This window comes from Aricia agestis, chromosome 5 (assembly GCF_905147365.1).
Source record: "Aricia agestis chromosome 5, ilAriAges1.1, whole genome shotgun sequence".
NCBI lineage: Eukaryota > Metazoa > Arthropoda > Insecta > Lepidoptera > Lycaenidae > Aricia > Aricia agestis.
The window spans coordinates 6,616,043-6,640,246 of NC_056410.1; the positions used below are offsets into that span (position 1 = coordinate 6,616,043).

At 37.1% G+C, this 24,204-nt stretch overlaps 1 protein-coding gene across 3 annotated transcripts in view; it reads right to left on the reverse strand.

The window, feature by feature from the left end:
* Positions 1 to 382: 382 nt before the first annotated feature.
* The window catches only part of LOC121727214 (moesin/ezrin/radixin homolog 1), a 46,396-nt gene continuing 22,574 nt past the window's right edge, over positions 383 to 24,204 (reverse strand). For all 3 annotated transcript variants that reach the window (XM_042114919.1, XM_042114917.1, XM_042114918.1), the window contains 9 exons: positions 13,637 to 13,759; positions 11,237 to 11,407; positions 9,935 to 10,146; positions 7,654 to 7,914; positions 6,556 to 6,661; positions 3,117 to 3,251; positions 2,695 to 2,841; positions 2,057 to 2,272; positions 383 to 1,626 (listed from right to left, as the gene is read on the reverse strand). In XM_042114919.1, the coding sequence (XP_041970853.1) occupies positions 1,462 to 1,626; positions 2,057 to 2,272; positions 2,695 to 2,841; positions 3,117 to 3,251; positions 6,556 to 6,661; positions 7,654 to 7,914; positions 9,935 to 10,146; positions 11,237 to 11,407; positions 13,637 to 13,759 (1,536 nt within the window). In that variant the 3' untranslated portion in view covers positions 383 to 1,461. The remainder of the gene's footprint in view (positions 1,627 to 2,056; positions 2,273 to 2,694; positions 2,842 to 3,116; positions 3,252 to 6,555; positions 6,662 to 7,653; positions 7,915 to 9,934; positions 10,147 to 11,236; positions 11,408 to 13,636; positions 13,760 to 24,204) is intronic.

The window sequence follows — 24,204 nt, forward strand, 5'->3', positions numbered from 1 at the left end:
TAAGCATACAATTAAATATTTTTATTTAGATTTCCTCAAAATTGATAGGGTATTAAGACTGTAGGCCGATCGAGTTGAACAAATTGAACAAACAAAAAAAAACAAAAGAAAAAAAAAACGGAGAGGCGACGGTACGCTCGCGGCGAGTTGCGGGCACAAGCTGCGCGCGCAGACGCACGAGTTGCGTGGGACTCGCAGGTAGCGAAGAAGAGTACGATTAAAAATTTTCGGTTTGCTCTTAAATCTAAAGTATAAATGATTATAAAAATAAATAAGGGACGTCGCCCCATCCCTTTCACCCCCAGTATTCTCTAGACACATCCGACGCGCGATTCGCGTTTGAGCAAACTATTTATAAATTTAAACTTCAAAAATATCAGTGTTTTACACGTTATATGCAGAAAACGTAAGTAGTGATAGGAGTAGAAACCTAGTGTTAGTTTATATCGATACGACTAAGGGTCCCATAACAACCTCCCATAACAGTAACGTGACGGTCGAAATTTCAAGAAACGATTAAACCTCAAATAAAAAAATTAATAATAATAAGAGAAGCACACAGCATACTAATTTATGACTCAAGATATACTTCCAATGTATACGAATATGTTATATAATTACATAATAAAATTGAAATCGCTTAAAATACTTAATTAAAAATATCTGTGTGCCTTGATTTAAACGGTCAGTTCGGAGAACATCCTCACGTAAAATGTATACATACTCGGTTATATAGCACATAAGTCTAAAATAAAATTACTATTAAGTAATAATAATCAATATTTACATTCATAGTTTGGGCGATAACAAGTTGATATTGTCGCCGGGTGTGAAGCTGCGATTCCACTGGCGCGGTACAGAGGTCAACGTTGCCTGGACGGTGTTCGTGGTATGAACTCGACGGGGCCACTCCTAGCCCTACAATCCTAGCGAAGCTCTACAACCAACCTAGTATATTTTCGGTTCGCTTCGCCGGGTCATAACTAGCACGAGCCGTACCGTTGACGAATACGCTCGCGATTCTCAAGAGGAGACGATGTGGAGTGCTAATCGGATCGGTATAAATATATTGCGGTGCGTAGCAATACATCTAAACCGCCTTAACGATTAAACGATACGAAAATATAACTTAATATCATAACACTAATATTATTAAATATGAACGATACGAATAAAAAACTCCATTTAACAGAACCGCAGGTCTAAAATCCCACCTTGAGTGTTTTATATTGTTTCATTTCGGATGCCGTAAAACGGCTACTCAGAATTTGAAACATCAATTTTGACAGATAGCATGACATTTGGCTATAATGTCAAGTGAACAAAGAGGTTAATTATTACTGTGGAGCTTCAAAAAATAATAAGTTTCACTCAAGGTCGCCATTTTAGATCCACTGCTATATAGCGGGCAGTCCACACGGTGTCCTCTCGTGGCGTGGTGAGGTGCAGGCCGCGCGGGGTTTACATGTTTTCGAATTGATCGACGCGCCTCTTGGTGTTGCCCTTGCGGATCTCCCGTAGCGTCTTGTATTTGTCGCGCCCCTGGCGGACGTTCTCGCGGTGGATTTTGTCCATGGCCGTCTCCTTGGTCTCGTCTCTGGACTGGGCCAAGTCTTGTTTCAGGGCCTGGGACGTAGAAACGACATGTTAGTCGAGCTTACTATACGGCATACAGAAGTATTCTGGATCACTTTTATATATTATACTGCACGTAGTTAGTAGATCCCCCACATTACAAAATACTTTAATAATTAGTATCTAATATTTATCTTAGCGGTGAGAGCGGCATCAGTTTGTCCGATGATATAATATTTACTGTCAAACGCCTATCGCATTGTTGACCCAAAAAACTAATTAACCCCGCGTTTATTAATTACCGCCAGAAGGCCTACTACGAAACCGTTTTGAGACTCGAAACGATCGTATCAGAATGCTGCGTCCTACTCTAACAACGTCATTTAAAATTTGTTAGAGTGGGACGCGGCATTCCGATTCGTTCGAGTCTAAAAACCTTTTCGTAGTACAGCCCCCGACTTCATACAGTGCTCGAGCTCACCTTAAGCTGGTTGTGCAGGCGTTCGCTGCGCTCGGCCAGGGTCTTACGGTCGGCGATGGGGTCGACGAGCTCGTCGGGCGCGCGCACGAGTTCGCCGCCGCCGGACTCGGAGCCGCCGTCGGAGCCCTCGCCCTCCGCCTCCTCGCCGCCGCCGCTCTCCGCCACGTGGTGGTGCTGCGGGGTCGTCGCCGCCGCAAGCAGGGCCTTCGCCTCGTCCTGGAGAAATAATTACAATAATTCGCCATATTAATAAATGGTACCAAGCCATGTAACAAAATGGTACCATGCCATAGCAATAAATGGTACCATGTCACATAACAAAATGGTAAAATAATTACAATAATTGGACGTGATAACTGATAAATGTGTATACTGTATACACTATACAGTCCAAACGGCGATTCAACAAAACTTCATATAAATGTCAAAAATGAACCGAAATGCATTACAGTAGTGGCCACACGGGATCAAAATCCTTTCATCATCACTACATACCCCTTTGAATGTCTAAAATACCGCCGTCGAGTTAGATAAACTTCCGTCAGAAAACCTCAGAACTGGGTATAAGAGAGTGGGGCTTCGACGTGACCAAACACAACAAACTTTTACTCATACTCCTAATGGATAATGATCATCACCTGCTTGCGCCTGGCCTCCTCGACCTCCTCCTGCAGGCGGCGCGTCTCGGAGTCCTTCAGCTCTACCTCCTGCTGGATGCGCGACACCTCCTCCTGCTTGCTGCGGATCTCGTCCTCCAGCTTCTGACGTTCAGCAGCTTCCATGTTCTAGAAAAAAAAATCATGACTTTAACGTTTTAAGTATACTTTAATAGTAAATGAGGTGATTGCAATGAAACTTTTGTGAATTGAAATTGTATATTTACGCATCGTACATCGACCAGCGTACAACTGTGCAAGGAAGTATGAGACACACTCCCTTCACCAAACAATGCAAATAATTAATAGTGGCATGTCATAGTACACAATGGTACCTTGCTATAGAACAAAATAGTACCATACCATAGCAATAAATGGTACCATGCCATTAAACGAAACGGTACCTTGGTTTCCTCGAGACGCTGCATCATCGCTTGCAGCTCGTTCTGGCGCTGCTCGAGCTCCTCCTTGGCTGCCTGCAGCTGCTTCAGCTGCTCCTCCAGCCGCCTGATCATCTCTTGTGCCTCGATCAGGTTCGCCTGTAACACAAATTATATTAGCCTGATAAATTTTTTAGGCAACCCACTTGCAATAAATTTATTGACATAGGTAATTAAATACAAGTTTGGGAGTTTCGGCGTTGTTTTAAGAACGGAAAGCATAATATGCTACTACGCAAATTACATTAATCATCATCATCATCATCACTACCATATTATACCACGCATCGTCCCATGGTTAAACAGAGTCATTATAAATAAATAAATCGCTAAATATTATCACGCTAAGACTAATACGACCGAAGAAACTCAGGAAAATGTGGGAAAAACGAAGGAAATATAAGAAATTACCAACTACTGGAGCAATTTTTATGGCAATATTAAGCACAGATATAGAGTAGACCAAGTGAAGGGAGTAGGGACATAAGCTATTTTTTATGGGAAAATGTACGGTTTCTGTAAAATTCCTAATTTACGCGTGGGACATCTAGTAAAATAATAATGCACAATATAATGTAATGAAATATTTTTAACCAGTTTAACAATATCAAAGGTAAATAATTAGCTATTATGTTTCATTTATCTTAATTCCAAAACATAAAAAGACTTGTAAGTCATCGTAAGCACGCAATATGAAAATGAAAAATGAAAATATTAAAGAGTACTAGGAAATGAGAATTATTGTAATAATATTGATTTGTAAAGGTAGGATTTAATTGTTATTTTGTATCTAAGTTGGTTTTAAACATAACATTTTAAAAATATAAAAAATATATTATTAAAATGTGTTTTTCGTGTGTGTCCAATGTATATGTCGCAGTCGACTGGTTAAAAATAACCGCCCAAGTAGCACACTTCAGACGCCTTAAATCTATTTATGCTTTAGGAGTACTAATCATGGCTTTTTTATAGACATCATAGACATTGGCATTCTATACAATATGGTTTTGAATAAGAACTAAGTTTCTAATAGAAAAAATATCTAGTGTTCGTTGTTTTAAAACCTTTATTAGTTCATTACACTGAGTTAAGAGCCAATTGATTTGTTATGCACTATATTTGCTCTGTTAAAAGCGCTGCTGTAGTTAAGTTATTCTATAGACTTATTATCACAAATCCTTTTTAAGAATTGAAATTATTTGTAGAGCAATTATTCTAAAAGTAATCAGAAAGTTTTTTACGGAAGTTGCTTTCCATCAGGTGACCCGTTTGCTCGTTTGCCCCCTTATTTCATTAAAAAAAAAAAAAAACATCAACTTTCTTTGCCCTCAAAGTCATCAGTGATCACTTCAGCAACGAATCGACATATTTTCATCATATCAAGCTGCGAAAAAGAATTGACACCGTCTCGAAAATCGATTCTTGATGAAAACCATGATGAAATTAACAGACTGACAATGATAGTTGAATTAGTGACGATTCTGGCGATGAAGAGTTGCCTATAATTTGCTTGCTTTAAAAAAACCCTGTAATAAGCAACGTAAGAAAAGTCTGTAAGAAAATTATTAGGCAGTTGGCCTAATAATTTTCTTACAGACAATAAAAATATATTGCGAATATTTTTGACTATATGATAATAAGTAATATAAAACAGGAAGACCAGCAGAAATATTGGTTCTCTATGGTATTGCACTGAAAAATCACCAAAACGCGAACAAAACACCTCCTTCTTATGCCAGTCTCATATTATACTCTGGTAGATAATTACTAGAAAAAATAGTTTACAAACATTTCTTTCTATAGATTACGATAGGATGGTCTTGAGAACAATTATACTATTGAAAGATTATTTTTTCTGGTGAAAGTGCAAGTTGACTTGTCATGCTCCTAAAATAACCTTTAGCTCAATTTTAGGAGTAAATCTTCTAATCAAGACTTACTTATAGATAATTCAATCTAGAGGCAATTTTTATTAATAGAATACGACGGTAATCGCCATTTCGGTAAAAATCTAAAAATTTAGTTACAATAAAATACGCGATTTATTTATTTGTAAACATAAAAATATTTAAATAAATGAATTTTTTATCAAAATACATTGTTTAGGTATTTATTTTAACAAAATATATTAAAAAATGTGCATCAATAATATTTTTTATTAAAAATATATCATTTAAAATTACGAATATAATAGGCCCATAAGTTTTTTAAAACTATTTCATCGACTTTTACGATAAAATAAATTCGGCACGGAATTTTAGCCCTCTGTTCGCGCGAAACATAAAAAATATATTTAGGTACTTATTTAATTTCATTTCGCCATTAAAGCTTTAACTTAAAATACTTTTAACTACGGTGTGCCATTAGAAAACAGGAAATGCTTTTTAAAAGATGTAACTCTTGTTGATGTTTTTATTTAGTTGATTTTGATTATTAGTGGTTTTAAAAATATTCACCACTAGAACATCAGTAGAGTAATTGTGTTATCTTAATGTTGGCTACAAAACCTAATTCCTTTCTTATGTGCCTCTTATTATGTTCTTATAATAGTTTTGTAGATAATCCCTATAGATAAATATAGATTGCTCTTATCGTTATCTAATGATGAATTCTTATGCTGCACTTGTCATTACAGTGTAGACAGGTGCCCATTTTTACTGAACTCGGTATATAGGATATCTTCTAGGGATTATTGACTCTTATGTAAGAATACCATTTAATTCTATAAAATAACTAATAGTGCTTCACTAGATATACTTGTGCTGCTTGGGCGTTTAATCAAACAGTTAGCCCTTTGACTGAACAACGCCATTCAATCACACGGCTATACGACGTTTAGCCGACTTGTTGACTGCAACGTTCAACACTACAGCTAGACGACGCTTAGATTACTGGTAAAATGGCAAATTAACTAAGGTGACCATTGATTTAGTGTTATTATTACAGAAGCGTAATGATAACAAGCAGAATAAATTATATTCTAACTCGTTTTGAACACGATTGCAATAAATACCTTGGTGATGCATTTCATAATTCCGTAATTTCTTCTCGAATATTATTATTTTACGAAAAAATATCTTAATACTCGTACAACCACAAAACATCGGCTAGTTGATGCCATATTGTAAACAAAATGTACCTAGCTACCTAGCGCCGCACCTTACCGCAGTGGTGAGCCCTGAACTAATGCAATCAAACGGCTGCTTTTGAATCAACTGTGGTGTTGAACGTTTTGAGCGACTCGAATATTTAATTAAAAAGCTAGACGTGTGGTTGAATGGCGTTGTTCAAAGGGCTAGCTGTGTCTGCCAACTGTCTAGGAATCAATTTCCTCGGGTATACATACGCTCTTTTTTTACTATGACCTCATACCTATGGAGAAAAAATAGTTAAGAGCACCCACCTGTGAGCGCTCCATCTCCTCTTGCATCTGTCTGAGGCGGTCTTCATACTCTTGTTGTTTCTTCTCCGCGCGCTCACGGGCCGCGATTTCGAGTTGCAACTTTTCCCTACAGCATACAATCCAATATAGATAATCATTTATGTTAGGCTTGTCGAATAAACATCGATACATCGATATATCAATATTTTCAATTTGATATACTTATCGATATTTTTGGGCCATATATTTTGTTACGATATATCGATATCCAATATCGAAATTGTATTAAAAACGACATTTTCTGCTTTTTAATTTGGTACTTAAGTTGATTTTTAAGTTGGCAACAAAAATAATTAATATTTTTTATCGTTGTTCTTGATATATCAAAAATGTTTCCTATTGATTAGTATTTATCTAGTAATGTACCTAAGATGACTGAAGTAGGTTAGACCTTTTTTTCATATCGTACCGATATATCGATATTTATCGATACTTTCATTGCATTTCCGACATCCCTAATTCATGGGAATATTATTACACCTGTTTATGGTGTAAGCACAAAAGTAAAATTGATTGACCTAGTTTAGAATTAAAAACGTGAGTGGAAGAACCATACATCTAACATTTTATAACATACAGGACAATAACTCATTTTCCCTTATAATTTGAAAAAACCTTGTAACTTCTCTACTTCATTACTTAGCTCATATATCTGGCTATACATGAAAGTCTTTTTTTTACTTCAAATCATTTTCCCGGCCCTACAGCCTACATTTATGTACATAAACAGCAATTTTTTAACTGTTACTTACTTGCTTCTTCCACTTATATCTTTAGAAGACGTGACTGCAAGAACCAGATAAGTAACATTTTATAAACATAGGGACAATTACCTACTCATTTTTCCCTTATAATTTTAACAAACTTGTAACTTACCTACTTCATCATCTGGCTAATATATATGGCTACACACAAAATTCACAGTTTTTTTGATCTCAAATCCTTTTTCTGACCCTAGAGCCACTAAAAAAACGGCAATTTTTTTAATGTTACTTACCTGTTTCTTCCACTTATGTCTTTATTATTATTAGTAACATGACGTAGGTGTAAAGCCCTCACCTCTGCGCCTGCTTAGCGAGCTTCTCCTCACGGGCCTGCGCCTTCATCTGCTGAACATCAATGGTGTCGGGCTTGCGCCTGCGCATGTACAGCTCGTGGTTGCCCATGCAGAGAGCGAGGATACGCTTGTTGACGCGGACTCGCGGGGCGAAGAACACGAAATCCGGCGCCTTCTTGTCGATCGGCTTGATGATAAACTTGCGGTCGTTGAACGAGATGTTGCGGATCTCCGACCACGGGAACCCGATTTTCGGCGTCAGTCTGGAATGAGTTTGAGGGTTAAGTTCGGTTTAGGCTTAGAGTCAATTCAGACCGCAACCCGTATCTACGCGTCGCGTTGCGGTCTGAATTGACCCTTAGCAGTCAGTTACTTTTAGACATTTCTATAAAATATAAATATCTATCAAGCCTATGCTTGGTTTAAAACTGTTGTTGCGTTGAGCTTTACATTAAAATTTTCCATCCGATGGTTTACTCTAGAAGTAAACCATTTTCGCAATCTAATAAGAAGTTGATCCTTAAGGGAGATTAGGTATTGAGTGTACCTCAGGGCCTATGAAGACAATACCTATACTTTTACTGTGACTTTGTGTAGTGCTGCTAGTAACATACAGTTGCGCTTTTTGTGCATTTGGCGTTAACACCGTCGATGACATAATAGGCATTGACCTTCAAATAAAACATTACTCAAACAGTTTACCGGTTATAATCCAAAGATTTCCGTAATTATAGATATTAATTACAAAACTAGAGATCGCCCAATGGTCGAAATTCGACCTTAGTTTCAACGACATTAGGACTACTGAGTACAGGAGTACAGCTATATTTTGTAAAAAAATATTGACTCATATTTTTTTCAACTCTTGTCTCTGGGACTCAGCTGATCTCAGACTGGCCGTGTAAGCATTGTCTAATAAAAAAACTATAATCCATTTTCAATTTGTCACCTTGTTGTCAACCGTTGTCAACAGACTTCAACCATAAATAAAAGAGTATAATTCGTATGTATAGTCTTGTCACTCAAGAATCTGTCATTTTTCCTAGTGTGTGTGTTGTAGTGTGTGTAATGTTTTATTGGTTAAAAAAATGTATGATAAAAGCATAATTTCAAAATAATATTAGCTCGATGCACTCCTTCACCATATAAACTATAACTGTGCAAAATTTCATTCACCTACGTTTCCCCATTTTTCGTCAAAAGGGATCCAAAGTTTTTGGCTCACGTATTAATATATAGATGCGTCCATACTCCATACTAGCGCTTGTCGATACGACCTCAAAATAAACGAATAAAAACACTCGTAAAAACTTGAAGATAATATGACTTCACAGAAATGGTATTGGCGTGTGTAACACACAGGCGATATGCGCGCACGCAACGTTCGTCGTGTACTTAACAATAGTAACAGCAAATGTACATTGTACAGTCAGCATGAAAGTCACATTTTGTAAGTGAATTGCATTGTTATGGCGCCAGAAGTATTGTCAAGTTTTTCGAGTAGGTTATACAAACATACACATTACACAGGTTTAAAGTACTATCATGTTCTATGATAGTACTTTGTACATATGTATGTTTGTATTTGCATTTTACGTTGGTCTTGACTCTAGGGTCTCGTTTTTGAGTAATGGTGAATGGAGGATACAATATTTAAATTAGTCAAGACAATGAGAGTTGATGGATATTTTTTTTAATAATCAGTTATTTTCTTTTAATTACTAACCACGCTCGCGAGTGTAGTAAGGTGCAAAGTCTAAATATTTTTTCTTCTACTAACAATTGAAGGAATGTCCTCTTATCTTATCGTATAACATGTATTACAGCCGGTTTACTCAGTCGATCGAGATAGGCATATTAACTGAATTTTATTGCTTGATAATATACAACAAAACTTAATATTTTAAAGTAATACAACTTCGAATTTAACTTCTTTTGTCTCGATATTACAAAAACTGAAAGTAAACTAAATCTTTCTCATGGATATTCATCCAAAAATTATAGGCAAATGCAGATGAAGTCTCACAACTTATCCTTTTGCCTCGACACACAATGAAAAAATACTTGAGAGGTGTCAAGGGTCACCCGGATGGAACTAAGTTGATTTCTATGAGACAGAAACAGATATAGAGAGAGAGAAACACGCGCACGCCGCACGTCTTACAACTATAGCAAAAAGTGTCGTTAAACTTTTGGTCTTAATTTTTCCGTCTAGCCTCCTTTCGCAACGCGCGACAGGGAACTTCGTTCCAAAAAAAAAGCGACCTGTCGAAGTCAACTCACTTGTCATCTTTCTCGTAGATGTTGAGGCCGAGCGCGTCGACTCCCAGCCAGAGCTCGGTGTTTTTCTTGTTCCTGATCTCGAAGTAGTTGACGCCGTACATCTCGAGGTCCTGCGCGATCTTGAGGTACTCCATCATGGCGTCCTCGCGCAGCATGCCGCGGTGCTCCTGCCACCAGTTCGTGATGCTCTGTTCCCACTCCTCGCGCGACATCTGGGGAAGACGGCGGCAATGAGTAAAAGTAACATATACAAGGCTATAAATGAACGTGGGCGGGGGCGCTGCCGGTAAAGGAAAACTGTCTTTTCCACGGCGGGATTCGAACCCGCGAACCCCGGCTTGAGCTGCCACACACTCAACCAATTGAGCCACAGAGGTCGTCAAAAAGATAATAAATGCGTGTTAAAAATTCTGTCTGTGAAAGAAACGGCCTTGTCGCAAATAATTTTCCCCAATCTAAGTTATTTTTTAATAACTTCTTAACGTAAGCAACTGTGACGTCATGACTCAATGTTTAACTCTTAATTTATGTAAACTGCGTTGAGGAAACAATATATTACACAGATATTTTCATATATATTCACAAATTATTACTGCTCAAGATTTTGAGTTCATGCGGACTTCAGGTAGTCCAGGCAGGCAAAACCAGGCAGAACACCTCTGAACCCAAAAAAAAAATCTTTAATAAATATCTATACTAACCGTGTTCAAGGATATCCTTCCATTCACCAAGATCTAAGGGCACACATAACTGCAAATTCGCATCGCAATTTGATTTTTATTGCGGGTTTTGCCGCAGATATTTGCCATGCGGTGCGAGTTCGCAGATATTTGTGAGAGCCCAGGCGTCAAAATTATGCCCAAGATCCATAATACAGAGTGTAACAAAACAGTGATATTACTTTAGGCCTAGGGAAGTAGGGACTAGGGTGTCTATGTGTAACTTTTGTATGAGCAAGCTCATGACGCTGGGGCGCTTTGCCGGCTTGCCCACAAAAAAACTTTGCTACTTCAGCGCTGCAATTTTGACAGTAAACTCTATATTAAGAAACACATACACAATTACACACACTAAAGTATTATCACTGTTTTTTTTATACCTTGTACCATCGAGGAAACTGATTCCTAGGCAGTTGACAGATCGACACGACGTCACTTGGTTGGACCATGTCAATTCATAGTTACACGTGATCTGTCGGCTGGGTATGACGTAAGTCGTAACGCGACCACACTACGTAGGTCCCCCATCTGCCTAGGAATCAACTTCTCTGATAGTACATCAAGGATGCGGGATCCCTCGTACCTTGTGTTGGTCAGTGACTCTCTGCGGCAGCAGGCGGTCGTTGGCGAGGAAGCCGGGCCCGTGTATACCAGGGTTGTGGTCGCCGTGGCGCGCCTGCACCGCGTACGACGCCAGCAGCACAGACGTCTCCGGCGGGCAGTAGATCTCGTCCGATAGGATGGCGTTCTTCACCTGGAATTCGAAAGTTTCAATGTTAAATATCCCTGGAGTTACTTAGGGCTCCCACACATAACTGCGAATTCGCATCGCAAATATCTGCGACAAAATTCACAATAAAAATGACATTACGATGCGATGCAAAAGCTCAGTTTTATGTGGGAGCCCTTATGCTTATGCCTTAGAATTAGAGATGGAACGATATAAGCGAATTACTTTTCTCAATTCGGCTCTGTCATATTATGATGTTTCCAAAGTGCTAGACAGACAAGCAGATCTTGAATAGTATATTTTGATTTAAGTTTCGAGTCTACATGATTTCTCATTTACGGGCTAGTGTTTCTTAAGAGGATACACCAAGGGCGAGAGAAATTGAAAATAGGTATTTGAAAATGTATTGTTGTCTCACCAATCTCAAGTCTCCCACCGCAGAGCGCGATAGAGACAACAAGACAAAAGTTCTAATAAAAGAACAAAAAATCTTCGATTCGTTGTCCGCTGATTCCTTCTCCAAAACTTAACCGATTTAAGTACTTTTTTCATTAAGAATTAAAACAAGGCTTGAGCTGTGTTCCTGTTTTTTTTTTTTTTTTTTGTATATTCTAGCCAGTTTTGGATCTGGGTGTTTTAAAATAGAGGAAAATCTGGCCATTTTTTGTGTTTTTGGACGTTCTTATCTTTTTTATTAATAAAATTATAGGGACATGCAAACGGCGGTGTGGACTCCTCTTAAAATTGCGGTTATATTTAGAATGTGGTACACCACCCTTGGGAATTTTATAGTCAGATAGACGGGTTGTTTGTTGCAGGAGAAGTCTAGTCATTCAAATACTATTCCAAAATCTTTGCAGCAATAACCTGACTTACCAGTTACCATTAATGATCAAAAACCCCAGCTTTCCATTACCAATAACAGAGGCGTCAAATCACAGACATACAGTAAGACAATAATATATCTATGACACGTAAACCGATCGCTACTCTATATTAGATATTCAATAACGTAAGTAATAAGTATTCATTATTGAGTATCTACAGCCTACGTTATTTCAATTTCGTAACGATGGCTATTGGCTGGTTCTATATTTTGTCACGTATTTAACTAGTTCTACTTGGTATGCGATGGCGTGATGTTTTGTTGAATTTCTTATCAATCATTAAGTCATTCCTTAATTAAACTAGCTTTCTTGTTACGTGCACAGCATTTATAAATAAAAAACTTTGTGATATTCTTATTAAAATATTTAGCAATAGCCTTTAGTCGAATGACTACGGCTATCAAATTTGAATACGCAAACAATAAGAGACCGATGTGTCTGGGAAATATTATGAATCATAATGATCTTGATTTTTACACAAGTTGACAATAGGTTGTGAGATCATGAAGGTGCCTCCCCAACCTACGCATGGTTTAAGTGCCTTAGCATTGCCCACCTGTAGTCAGTTTAAGTACGACAAATATAATCCTCAAGGTTAGTTTGCTTATGACAACATCGTCTTCCTTAAAGCTACCATGTATAGAATGACTTATTTTTTAAATGAAGCGGTAAAGATATTTGTTTACCGCTTGTGATTTTAGGTATTCCTAAAATCATACATTTAGTTTGTATAGTGAAACAAACAGCCGTTTGTTTCACTATACCACAAAACTAAAATATCCCATAAAAGAGAAAGATATCTAGATACCATTGATCACAATTTTGGAGTCTACAGTTACAATTGCTTCTAATATGAGAAGACATTTATCTATAGACTACATGGCAATGAAGAAAGTGGTACATACAACGTCATAATTCATAAAATACTCTACCAGACTTGACAACCGTTTAGTACAGTCTCTATGCTATACTGTAAGAAAGGGATGGCAAACCTTTTCGTATCAACGTGACCTCTTCTGAAGAAATCTTTCTGAAGAAGTCATAAAAGTGCCATTCAATATTTTTTTGTGATTCGGTGCCTATTTCAACATTAACCCAATTTGGTGACCAAACAACACAAACCCATTATACAGAGGTGGATCTATAACCGCAATTGTTGGTAAAATATTTACTTCGATACTAGTTTTGTGACCAGTAGCGTGCTCCAAATTTTATGTCACGTGCCACTGATGCGTGCTATTGGTTCGCCATCCCTGCTGTAAGATATGCTTACATTTCTATTGGACATTTACAACTGTTCGTAACTCTATGGTATACCTCTACATACTCCTTAGTCCTTACTCTAAGGGCCATATTGATGACATACCTGCAGGTAGAAGAGCTTGAGGGTGATCTCCTGTATGAGCTCGTCCGCGACATCCTCGGGGTAGAATTTGGCTCGGAACTTGAACTGCAGCGGATTCTCCTTCTTCACATCTTGTTGCATCACCTACAAACAAAATTGAAGGTTAGTTAAAAATAAATACATTAAAAATATGATTTAAACAAATTATGGAAGTGGAAAAAAGTTTAACCGATATATATAAAAAACAGGGTCTTTGATTATTAAAGAGAGTAAAATCACTTAAAATATTTACTAAAATAGCCTTAAAATTTAGATAATGAATATAGTATGTAAAACATATTATGTAGACGATTTTGATCATTAAGATTTCGATCTTTTCAACTGTATCTTATTTAAATACATAGATCATCCGCGACCTCACATGCCTGCACGACGCACGTGTTAATTAGTAGCTAGCAAGTATCAAGACAGCTGCGTCACAAATGTTTCACCCATTAAAACAAATTGATACTTGCGGGGGACTTCCTCATAACATCATAGGGATTTAATTTCAGGCTTTTACAGCGGTTACTTATCTTTAGATCATAAGAAAGATAAAAATTAAAAACTAAGGACAGTCAAAGAATATTTTGTTCTAGATCTTAAAAAAAACTCTTAAAAGTTAAGTGTTATTTTGCAGTACATTACAATTGGACACTTTCCAGTATTTTTAACTGTACACATCCGTTGTATTTTCGCTCTCACGGAAAATGTAAACAAATTTGCAGTTCATAATCTTAGAAGATTTATATTGCATTCAGATTTTTTATTCTTTTGCCACTTAATTTTATTTTTGTTTTAATGTTAAGCTGACAAGAAAATTATTTTAACTCTTTACAATAAAGCAAGTGGCAATGTAATAAAACCATTATTATATCATTTTTTCTGCAGCATTCGTTTCTTAACAATTACTTAATTAATTCACAATTAAATTACCCATCTTATGAATAAGCTTACCCATCTGGAGAACGGTAGCGACCCTGACTTCGTTGCATGCCCAAATGGTCCAGGGAAAGCGTTAAAAAGGCAACAATTAATTACAATTCCGTGCCAGTTATGGCAAAAAATATTATTTTAAGAAATAACACACCCTTACTAATAAAATATCCACCCTGCGTATACAAGTGTAACAAAACTAAGTGATAATACTTTTGGATGTGTATGAATACCCTGTATAGAGTTCACTGTGGAAAGTAGTAGCGCTGAAAGAGTATTTTTTTAAAACTTTGTATGGGCTGACCTGACGCTAGGGCGCGGCTTGTCCATACAAATCTCAAAAAAAATCTCTTTCAGCGCTGCTACTTTTAGTGCAGTAAACGAGTAAACTCTATAAAAGGGACACATACACAGCCTAAAGTTTATCACTTTGTTTTGTTACATCCTGTATAGACGTTACAGTTAGACAACGATATTTTGTCCTAGTTCGTCTCTTTTCTAACATTTTAGACAAGGATGAAAGTTGAAACATTGTATAACTGTGACGTCCGTACAAAGTGTGGACTGTAGACCTTTTATTACTAAGGGGGAAGGGAGAAAAATACATCGATAAAAATAAAATTTCAGTGTATCGAATGCATTTGAACCTTGCTTGTTTCCTATGCGAACCATAAAATATGCTATAGAGGCATTGACGTCAAAGTGTGGTATGTCACTTCAACATACATTTATACATAGAAAATCTATTCTGAAATGTGTTTATCAATACTGTATAGCGTTTAGCAATAAAATTTCTACATAATATACAGCAAGTCAGACCACATCATAATCTAATGTGATTTGATGACGGTACTTCTTATCGGTATGTGAGTTGTGACTCATAGCTTAGAAATCTTTTAAATGATATACCATATTTATAGTTAAGTAGAATTTAATTACTCATTACACAAGCACTATTAGCTGATTCAAATAATTGGGCACAACTCACAACTAGCTTGGCCATTTACTTCAACGGTCATAATATTACGTAGAACTACTATTATCTATTCTGTGGTAGAACTAAAGCTATAGGATGGTAATCGCGTTTAAACTCCACATTATGTAAGTCATATACACGCTACGGTCTACCGGAGAGGTCCACCTGTGCAGGTATGCCTGCGTGGGTAGACCGGAATGTGTGTGGGAATAGACCTGTGCAATTTTTAGGGTTTCGTAGTTCCGTACCCAAAGGGTGAAAACGGGACCCTATTACTAAGACTTCGTTGTCTGACCGTCTGTCTGTCTCCAGGCTTTTATCTCAAGAACCGCTATAGCTAGACTTCTGAAATTTTCACAGATTAGGTATGTATATATGTTGCCGCTATAACAAAAAATACTGAAAACAAAATAAAATTAATATTTGTATGGTATTGTATTTAAGGGGGGCTCCCATACAACAAACGGGATTTTTTCGCCCTTTTTTGCTCTATATCAATGACGGAAAGAGGTAGGCACTTGAATTTTTCACAAAGTCCTTTGTTATAATATGTGTACTTTAATATTAAATAAAAATATTAAAATAAAATAAAAATTTAAGGGGGACTCCAATACATAAAACACAATTTTTGGCGTATTTTCGCTCTATAACGGTACGGAACCCTTCGTGCGCGAGTCCGACTCGCACTTGGCCGATTTTATTTATTTAGACCTGCGGAGGCGACCGGCGCAAAATCGAAAATCAATTCTTTCGACTGACACCTGCGCAGGCATACCTGCATAGGTGGACCTCTTCGATAGACCGTAGCGTGTATGGCAAGCAACTGTTATTAGATAGTACAGAATAGAGATGGTGTAGGTATGTCAGTAGTAAGTACTAACCTAAATCACCGAAACCATCCATATTTAAAATGGAGATTCTAAAGAGACACTAAATAGACAAACGCTTAAGCTTCGTTCCCCTGGGATATCTCTCTGCCATAGAAGAAAACAGGAAAGAGCTAGTAAAAATAACTGGTAGAGTTGAAGCTGTAGAGTTGTAAATAGTTTGAAATATTTTATCTCCGAAGGGAGCACGATGCGATAAGATATAGTTGGTAACGTTTACTTGTAAAATGTGAACTGTGTTATCGTACGGCATATTTTACAATCATAGTAACGCCATAATAATCGGTCTACGGATTAAGCACGATTTGATTATGATTTTATTCGAATTCGTATTTTAGTTTCGAGCTAACATAGTCAATTCACTATTTAAATTTTTTTAAAGATATAAAATAATATGTTCGTGTTATTATGAATATTGATAGCTTCCATAGAACTTAATTTAAATAAATTAAGTATTATCAAAAGTATCATAAAAACACATTAATCAATAAATACAAGAAACCATAAACACAAATGATAAAACAATCTAAAAATGCATATAAAATCAGAAGTGAAGTAACTAGCAATACTAAACCGAATGAAATGTTGAGTAATGGGGAATACCGAACAGCAAGTTACATTTACCTGTAATGCTAATTCATATTGCATACTAAATAATATTAAGAATTGAACACAATCTTATAAAGTTTCTAAAAATATCACGCCTTTTTCATTGGTATTTGGTAGGAAGAAAGGAAGACAAGATATTTAATAGGCCATATAAACTTTAACAATCTTAGGAAATTGGCGCTTATTATTACAGCTAGAGGAGCATCCTATAAAGCACTAGCCACTGGAGTCCAATTTTTATATATTATGCCTAAAATCTCGGACTGATATAAAATCGTAAGAACGACGATCTGAGGTACGAATATAAGGAGTATGCATAGCCAAATAACATTTACTTGCAAAAAACGTACGAAATTTTCTTATTTTTTTTACCCTTTGATTATTATTTACCGTCTTATGAACATAATGTCTATTTTAATTTTCGACTTGCACAGTATCCCTGTTGTTTTACTGTTAATTACACACAGTTTCAAGAAATTCGTGTCTCATACTCTACATCCTGTTTCTGAATGATATCGACGTTGTATGGCAACTTTATAATAAACTAATTATTATAAAATATTCCATGTATATATGAGGACAAAACTCGCCTCATATAGTATACACATTACACATGGATCATTATTCATGACTCATTATAGTCTGAATGGTATTTTTTTGAGTTTTGACTCATTTAACAGTTTCTGAGAATTCAACAGATAGTTTTCAAGTAAGTGTAAAGCTCTTATTATTTGGCAGAATAATATTATGTTCAAGACATTATCTTTTGTAGCGTACAGATTATAATAATAATAATTATTATTATCAATCAAATGACGCGCAGCCGTATCTTTACATTTATATAAAATCTTACATTATCTTATTATATAAATTAAGAAATTAAAAAAAACCCCCGCCAAAACAACTTTAAAAAGTAATGAAATAATATTTACTGTCTTTAAGTTCAAATAATTCCTAACTTATGTAAAGTAATATTTTAGTCCATAATTGTTGTCACGGTGTGTCGGGGGACCGTCAAGTAAACTACAACCTACAACCGCCGAGTCGCTGGTTACCTATCTCGATTCAGAATGAATGATCGCGATGACGCTGTGAATTGATCCTTAAACTTGTTATGTGAAATCAAACATCTACATTAGCGGTCCCCCGACACACCTTAACAACAATTATGGACTAAAATATTACTTTACACAAGTTGGGAATTATTTGAACTTAAAGGCAGTAAATATTATTTAATTACTTTTTAATGTTGTTTTGGCGGGGTTTTTTTTTAATTTCTTAATTTAATTTTATTTCATACTTTTTAAACTTGTGTTGGTTATAGTGCAGAATAATTCCTATCAACAGAATCATATTCTCATGATTACCATCTATCAATGTCCTTTTCGATGAGGCCGTTAATATGAGCCCAAACATAAAACCTCCACTTTGGGTTCATACGAAGCTCGGTTCCTATAGAATCCAGGTGATGCTGCAGCAGCAGCATGTAAATATTTACTGTTTATACTTTATCTACTTCTTACTGGTTGTCGCAATTAAAATGAGCCCAAACACGAAACCTCTGCTCTAAGTTGGCAAGGAATTGGATATCCTATTGATTACCAGTTGATGCTGCAGCACCAGGTCAACTTTCCATTATTATGTGTATACTTATATTGTATATTCACAAATGTCACGAACTATAATGAAATATAAAACCCATCACACGACTACAAGTTGCTAACCGCCTTTCATTAACCAGATAAACCCTGATTGTCCAGCACTGAGGAGGCTGATGATGATGAATTATAGCTAAGAACACTCTCGATCGTGTCAGCTTTCAAACAAAAAAAACTAGATCAAAATCGGTCCACCCGTTTGGATGCTACGATGCCACGGACAGATACACACACAGACAAACAGACAGACAGACAGACACGTCAAACTTATAACACCCCTCTTTTTTTGTCGGGGGTTAAAAACCAGCAAGTTGTTTATAAAAAAAACAATTAGATTCAGCTCCTTAACTCTGTTTAAATTCACTATCAGCTCCATAAAATATTTTTTACACTGCAGTTAATAAAAAAAATCGGCTAAGTGCGAGTCGGACTCGTGCACGAAAGGTTCCGTACCGATACAGAGCAAAAATAGGCTAAAAATTGTGTTTTTTGTATGGAGCACCCCTTAAATTTTTATTTTATTTAAATATTATTATCAAATATTAAATTACACATAATATAACAAAAGAATGTGTGAAAAATTTAAGTGCCTACCTCTCGCCATTATTGATATAGAGCGAAAAAGGCCGAAAAAATCACGTTTGCTGTATGGGAGCCCCCCTTAAATATATATTTTATTTTCAGTATTTGTTGTTAAAGCGGCAACAGATATACACATTCTGTGAAAATTTCAGAAGTCTAGCTATAGCGGTTCTTGAGATACAGCCTGGAGACAGACAGACAGACGGACAGTCAACAAAGTCTTAGTAATAGGGTCCCGTTTTTTACCCTTGGGTACGGAACCCTAAGAACCGTTTTAAAATGCGTTCTGTATTTGCGCCAAGTTATTTGTTGCCAACCTTATTATAAAATCGCCTCTTGATGATGAATATTACTTGCAATCATTAGCCATTTGGATACAACTAGCTTAAAGAACACATCAACACCTCTAGCTTCTACTTCACGGGACCTTACCAAATCATCTTCTCTGTCGTATGCTACATCCTCATCGTTCTCCGGTGATACCAACTTCTTGACAGCGGTCGTTACGCTTTTTGCTGTCTTTTCCATTATAGTTTCCGGCTTGATGGAACATTTTGCATGATCAGATTGTGCTACGTAAAATATAAATGTTGCTACATAACTATTATGCAGTTAGACTTTGAACCTGTCCGCTCGTTAAGTGTGAGACGTTGGTATTTATGCAGAAATAGAGAAAACGTTAAAATATCAAAATTGAAGAGGAACAGCAGAATCACGGACTGGATTTCTGCAAAACAATTTACTCAGTTCCGGCGGATTAGGAATTTATTATTTGTAACATCGCGGATGTGTCAAATCAAATTATTTCAGCCACCATTCAACGCAACGATTGAAATTAATTTTGTAATATCCTTCGAGTATCCAGATCCGTTGAATTCAGTAAAATCCTGATACAATCTAGCCGATGTAAAGTCAAGACTCAAGTTAGCATTAGACCCGTGCCGATTAAGCAATGCTGCGAACCGTGGGAGAGGCGAAAGTACGGTCAACGACCTAACGACCGAGTTCGCTTACAATCAGCTGTTTTTTTAATGTTTTCCTAATAGTCTTTTAATTTTAATGGAACGAGTCATATCATTTATTATTCAGCACTACAATATAAACTATTTCATTCAACTCATTGCGTCAGCAAAAAGATACGAGTGAAATTTTCCTTTGACCTTTACAAAAAGAAATTATATACATAGAAAGGGCCGCAGCCCGCATTCTGTAAATGGGCATTTAGCAATCCATTGATACATCGTCTCTCTTTTGGGTCAAAGAGCCTACAAACATTCACATACCGATAGCACCAATAGCTTTGTTTCGATGTAAATTGTAAGTGAAACTCGTAAACGTGTGAGACATTTCTCTTTACCATTGATACGTTCGCACGCGCATTGCATCGACCGATTTATGTAAGGTGCGAAGAAATTTTACCGTGTTTTAAATCGTATATGACCAGTTCCAGCACCTCGCTTTCGAGTTGTTTATCACTGCTTACATCACCAAAAAGGCTGGGTCCAAGAAGGTTTAGATACGAGTCGGCGTACGCGCAGGCAAGGTCGTCTCGGGCCACGTCACAGTACTTTCTCTGCGTCTGAGTCTCGACTCTTCGACACTTGTCATCTGCGTACCTGACCTAGTTGCTTGTAATAAATCATGGAAATCTTTATTATTTATTAACTTTCATCGTACGATGTTGTGAATTGTGATACTTATCAAAGATTACTTTATTTGCATCATATTTGAGTTTCCTTCACACATTTTGGAGGATATTTAAGAAGAAGATCAAATGTATTAGATGAGAGCTAGAATCCAAATCCTTCTAAAACCAAATTTTTAAGATCACGATACAAATCAGGATTATTGTACATTCCCATTGAAAACACAAATTTTAACGGCACACAACGCGATGCTCTGGTTAATTTCCAAAAATGGCGTACGATATTCTAAAATTATCATAATGATAAGCAGCAGCGCTATCACGCAAGCGATCGGCGCTGAGCATCTTTTACCTACAAATAACCTTGGAATGGCGATCGAGCACCAAACCTATGGGTGTTCGGAGGTTACCACCTGCATTTAGTGGTCGTGAGAACGGGGTCACGCGGGCGCATCGTCTCGCTTCGCTGACCCGAGTGAGCATCGTATGTGCCGATTTGGCGAAGCCAGACAAATACTTTGGCCATGACTCCACAGGTCAAACGTCTCCTTTCAACGCTGAATTGTTTCCTTCCAGTAGGAAGTACTTGCTTGCTACTACGTTGTCACTTGTCATGTACAAGATCAATCAACCGGAAACGTAATTCTACGAAACAAACTTTAATAGAACCAGTGGTGGATGTAAGAATAAAAAATAAAAGCCTGGCAGTTACGACTGTCACCTAGCCTCGCATAATAGTAATAATGAGTCGTGCGTATAGGTAGACACTAGACAGGTGGAGGACGGTGCAGTGATACCATGTTTTAGTGATAGATCAGTCGAACGTCGTGCCGTGACGCAACTCGTCAGCAGTATTGAGGCCGTGTTTCATGTGCTGCTACGATCATAATTACCGTGCGTCGGTGACAAAAAGCAGCATTCCGCGATCGCTGGATAAAGATCGCGTGCGTGGGATTCCGCACGGAACCGGGTTACTTTTTGCAAGGATTTAAGAGGAGCAATTTAGAGAAGGGCCCCTTTTAATTTCCTTTTCTGAATCCTTGCAGCCTATATTTATTTTAAGCTGATACATTAAAATGAAGGAAACAGAAAAGCAAATTCCAATTGGTAACTCCCGGAAAACTTACTAATTTAATTCGTCACTCATTCTGTAACGAGTAACAGATGAATCAACCATACCGGTAAATAAATTACTTAAAGTGACACAACGATGATCTGAAATAAGTATGACGTAAATCGAAGATATGGACATGAACTACTTAAGGAAGGTTCTATGTCAATAAGATTCCTTCGGTGAATTTATTTATTTCTTCATGCTATCAATTAATGAACTGACCTTGGCAGGGATCCAGATTATTCCTTTCCATTTTACCATATCTTATATTTAGTAAAATACCCCATACGACCAGCCCTTCTGAAGATGGGAATTTAACGTGGGAGAGCCATACTTCGGCACGAATGGGCCGGCTCGACCGGAGAAATACCACGGGCTCACAGAAAACCGGCGTGAAACAGCGCTTGCGCTGTGTTTCTCCGAGTAAGTTTACCGGAGGTACTTTTAACTTCTAACTTTTTAGATTTACTTTTAACTTCAAATAATGGCAAATTTTGGAAGTTATTTTAAATTATCCAATACGGCAATAATCCTTATTTGTCAGTTAAATACTTTTAATAATTTATTGATTATGGCCCTTTACAGCATTTTTTTTAATGAAATAAGGGGGCAAACGAGCAAACGGGTCACCTGATGGAAAGCAACTTCCGTCGCCCATGGACACTCGCAGCATCAGAAGAGCTGCAGGTGCGTTGCCGGCCTTTTAAGAGGGAATAGGGTAATAGGGGAGGGTAGGGGAGGGAAGGGAGTAGGGGAGGGTAGGGAAGGGAATAGGGTAGGGGATTGGGCCTCCGGTAAACTCACTCACTCGGCGAAACACAGCGCAAGCGCTGCTTCATGCCCGTTTTCTGTGAGAACGTGGTATTTCTCCGGTCAAGCCGGCCCATTCGTGCCGAAGTATGGATCTCCCACGTATGAAAGCGTATAAAGCATATTATGATTTAAATTTTAAATGAATATTTTCGAAGATATTATAGATTTAAAAATTGCGGGACGTAGCTTTTGCGGCAGTAGGTACCGACCAATGCGGGCCACGGGTAGTAATGAATATAAATTAATTATTGGTCAAAACTACTGAATCGATTTTAATAATTTTTTAGTGACATAGGCTGTAATATATTTTAAACCCGTGCGAAGCCGGGGCGGGTCGCTAGTTATATATATAATTCATAATACACGGGAGCAATATCTACTTCCCTAACATTATCTTATATCTTTAAACGAGCAATTCTTGTATATATATAAATATATATTTGGAATCTCGGAATCAGCTCCAACGATTTTCATGAAATTTAGTATATATAGGGGGTTTCGGGGGCGATAAATCGATCTAGCTAGGAATCATTTTTAGAAAATGTCATTTAATTCGTGTTTTATTGAATACCGAGCAAAGCTCGGTCAAATAGCTAGTATTATATTATACAAACAATATTAGATCGAAATAACATCTTTTGTTGTTATTTTATTGGCAACACTGTCTTGCAATAACTTTTAATCAAAATAAACGTAATCACTACGTTGAACACGTACATAAATCGTTGGCACGTACCGCGTACGATACCTTTTAGCCAATGTCCATAAATAACTTGTTAGCGTAAGTTATTATTGCCTTTGGAAATACATTAAGAACTTATTGCGTGAGCTGTTGAAGCTTTTCTGCAATAACTGGAAGCTAGGGCTCATTGCTGGCCATTGGCATAAGCTTCTAGCTTATTTTACTCTTAAAATATAGTATATTCTCTTAAGAAATCATGAATCCTTCGTATGATAGTATTAATATTCAATTTGAATCTACCATATAAAGCAAGTACTCGTACAGGTCGGAGTCGAATACGCAAAGTTACGTAAGTGTCAGACCGAACGCTAAGTGATTTGCATGATAAAGAGACATTAGAAACGAACAGTAAGACAACGCACAGTTACAAACGTTACGAGCGATTTGAATATAACCACTGCACTGTACAGTTACGGCCCGGCGAGCACATCTAGGTGAACGTAAAATTGGTACAAAAGCTGACACACCGAGGTTCATCGAAATCGTTTCTGGTATCAACACCGAACGACTTTTCCTCAAAGCTGAGATTCTGTGAGGTCTCATTTGCCTGAATAAGGATAAAACCTTAAGGGTAATTTGCACGTAGCA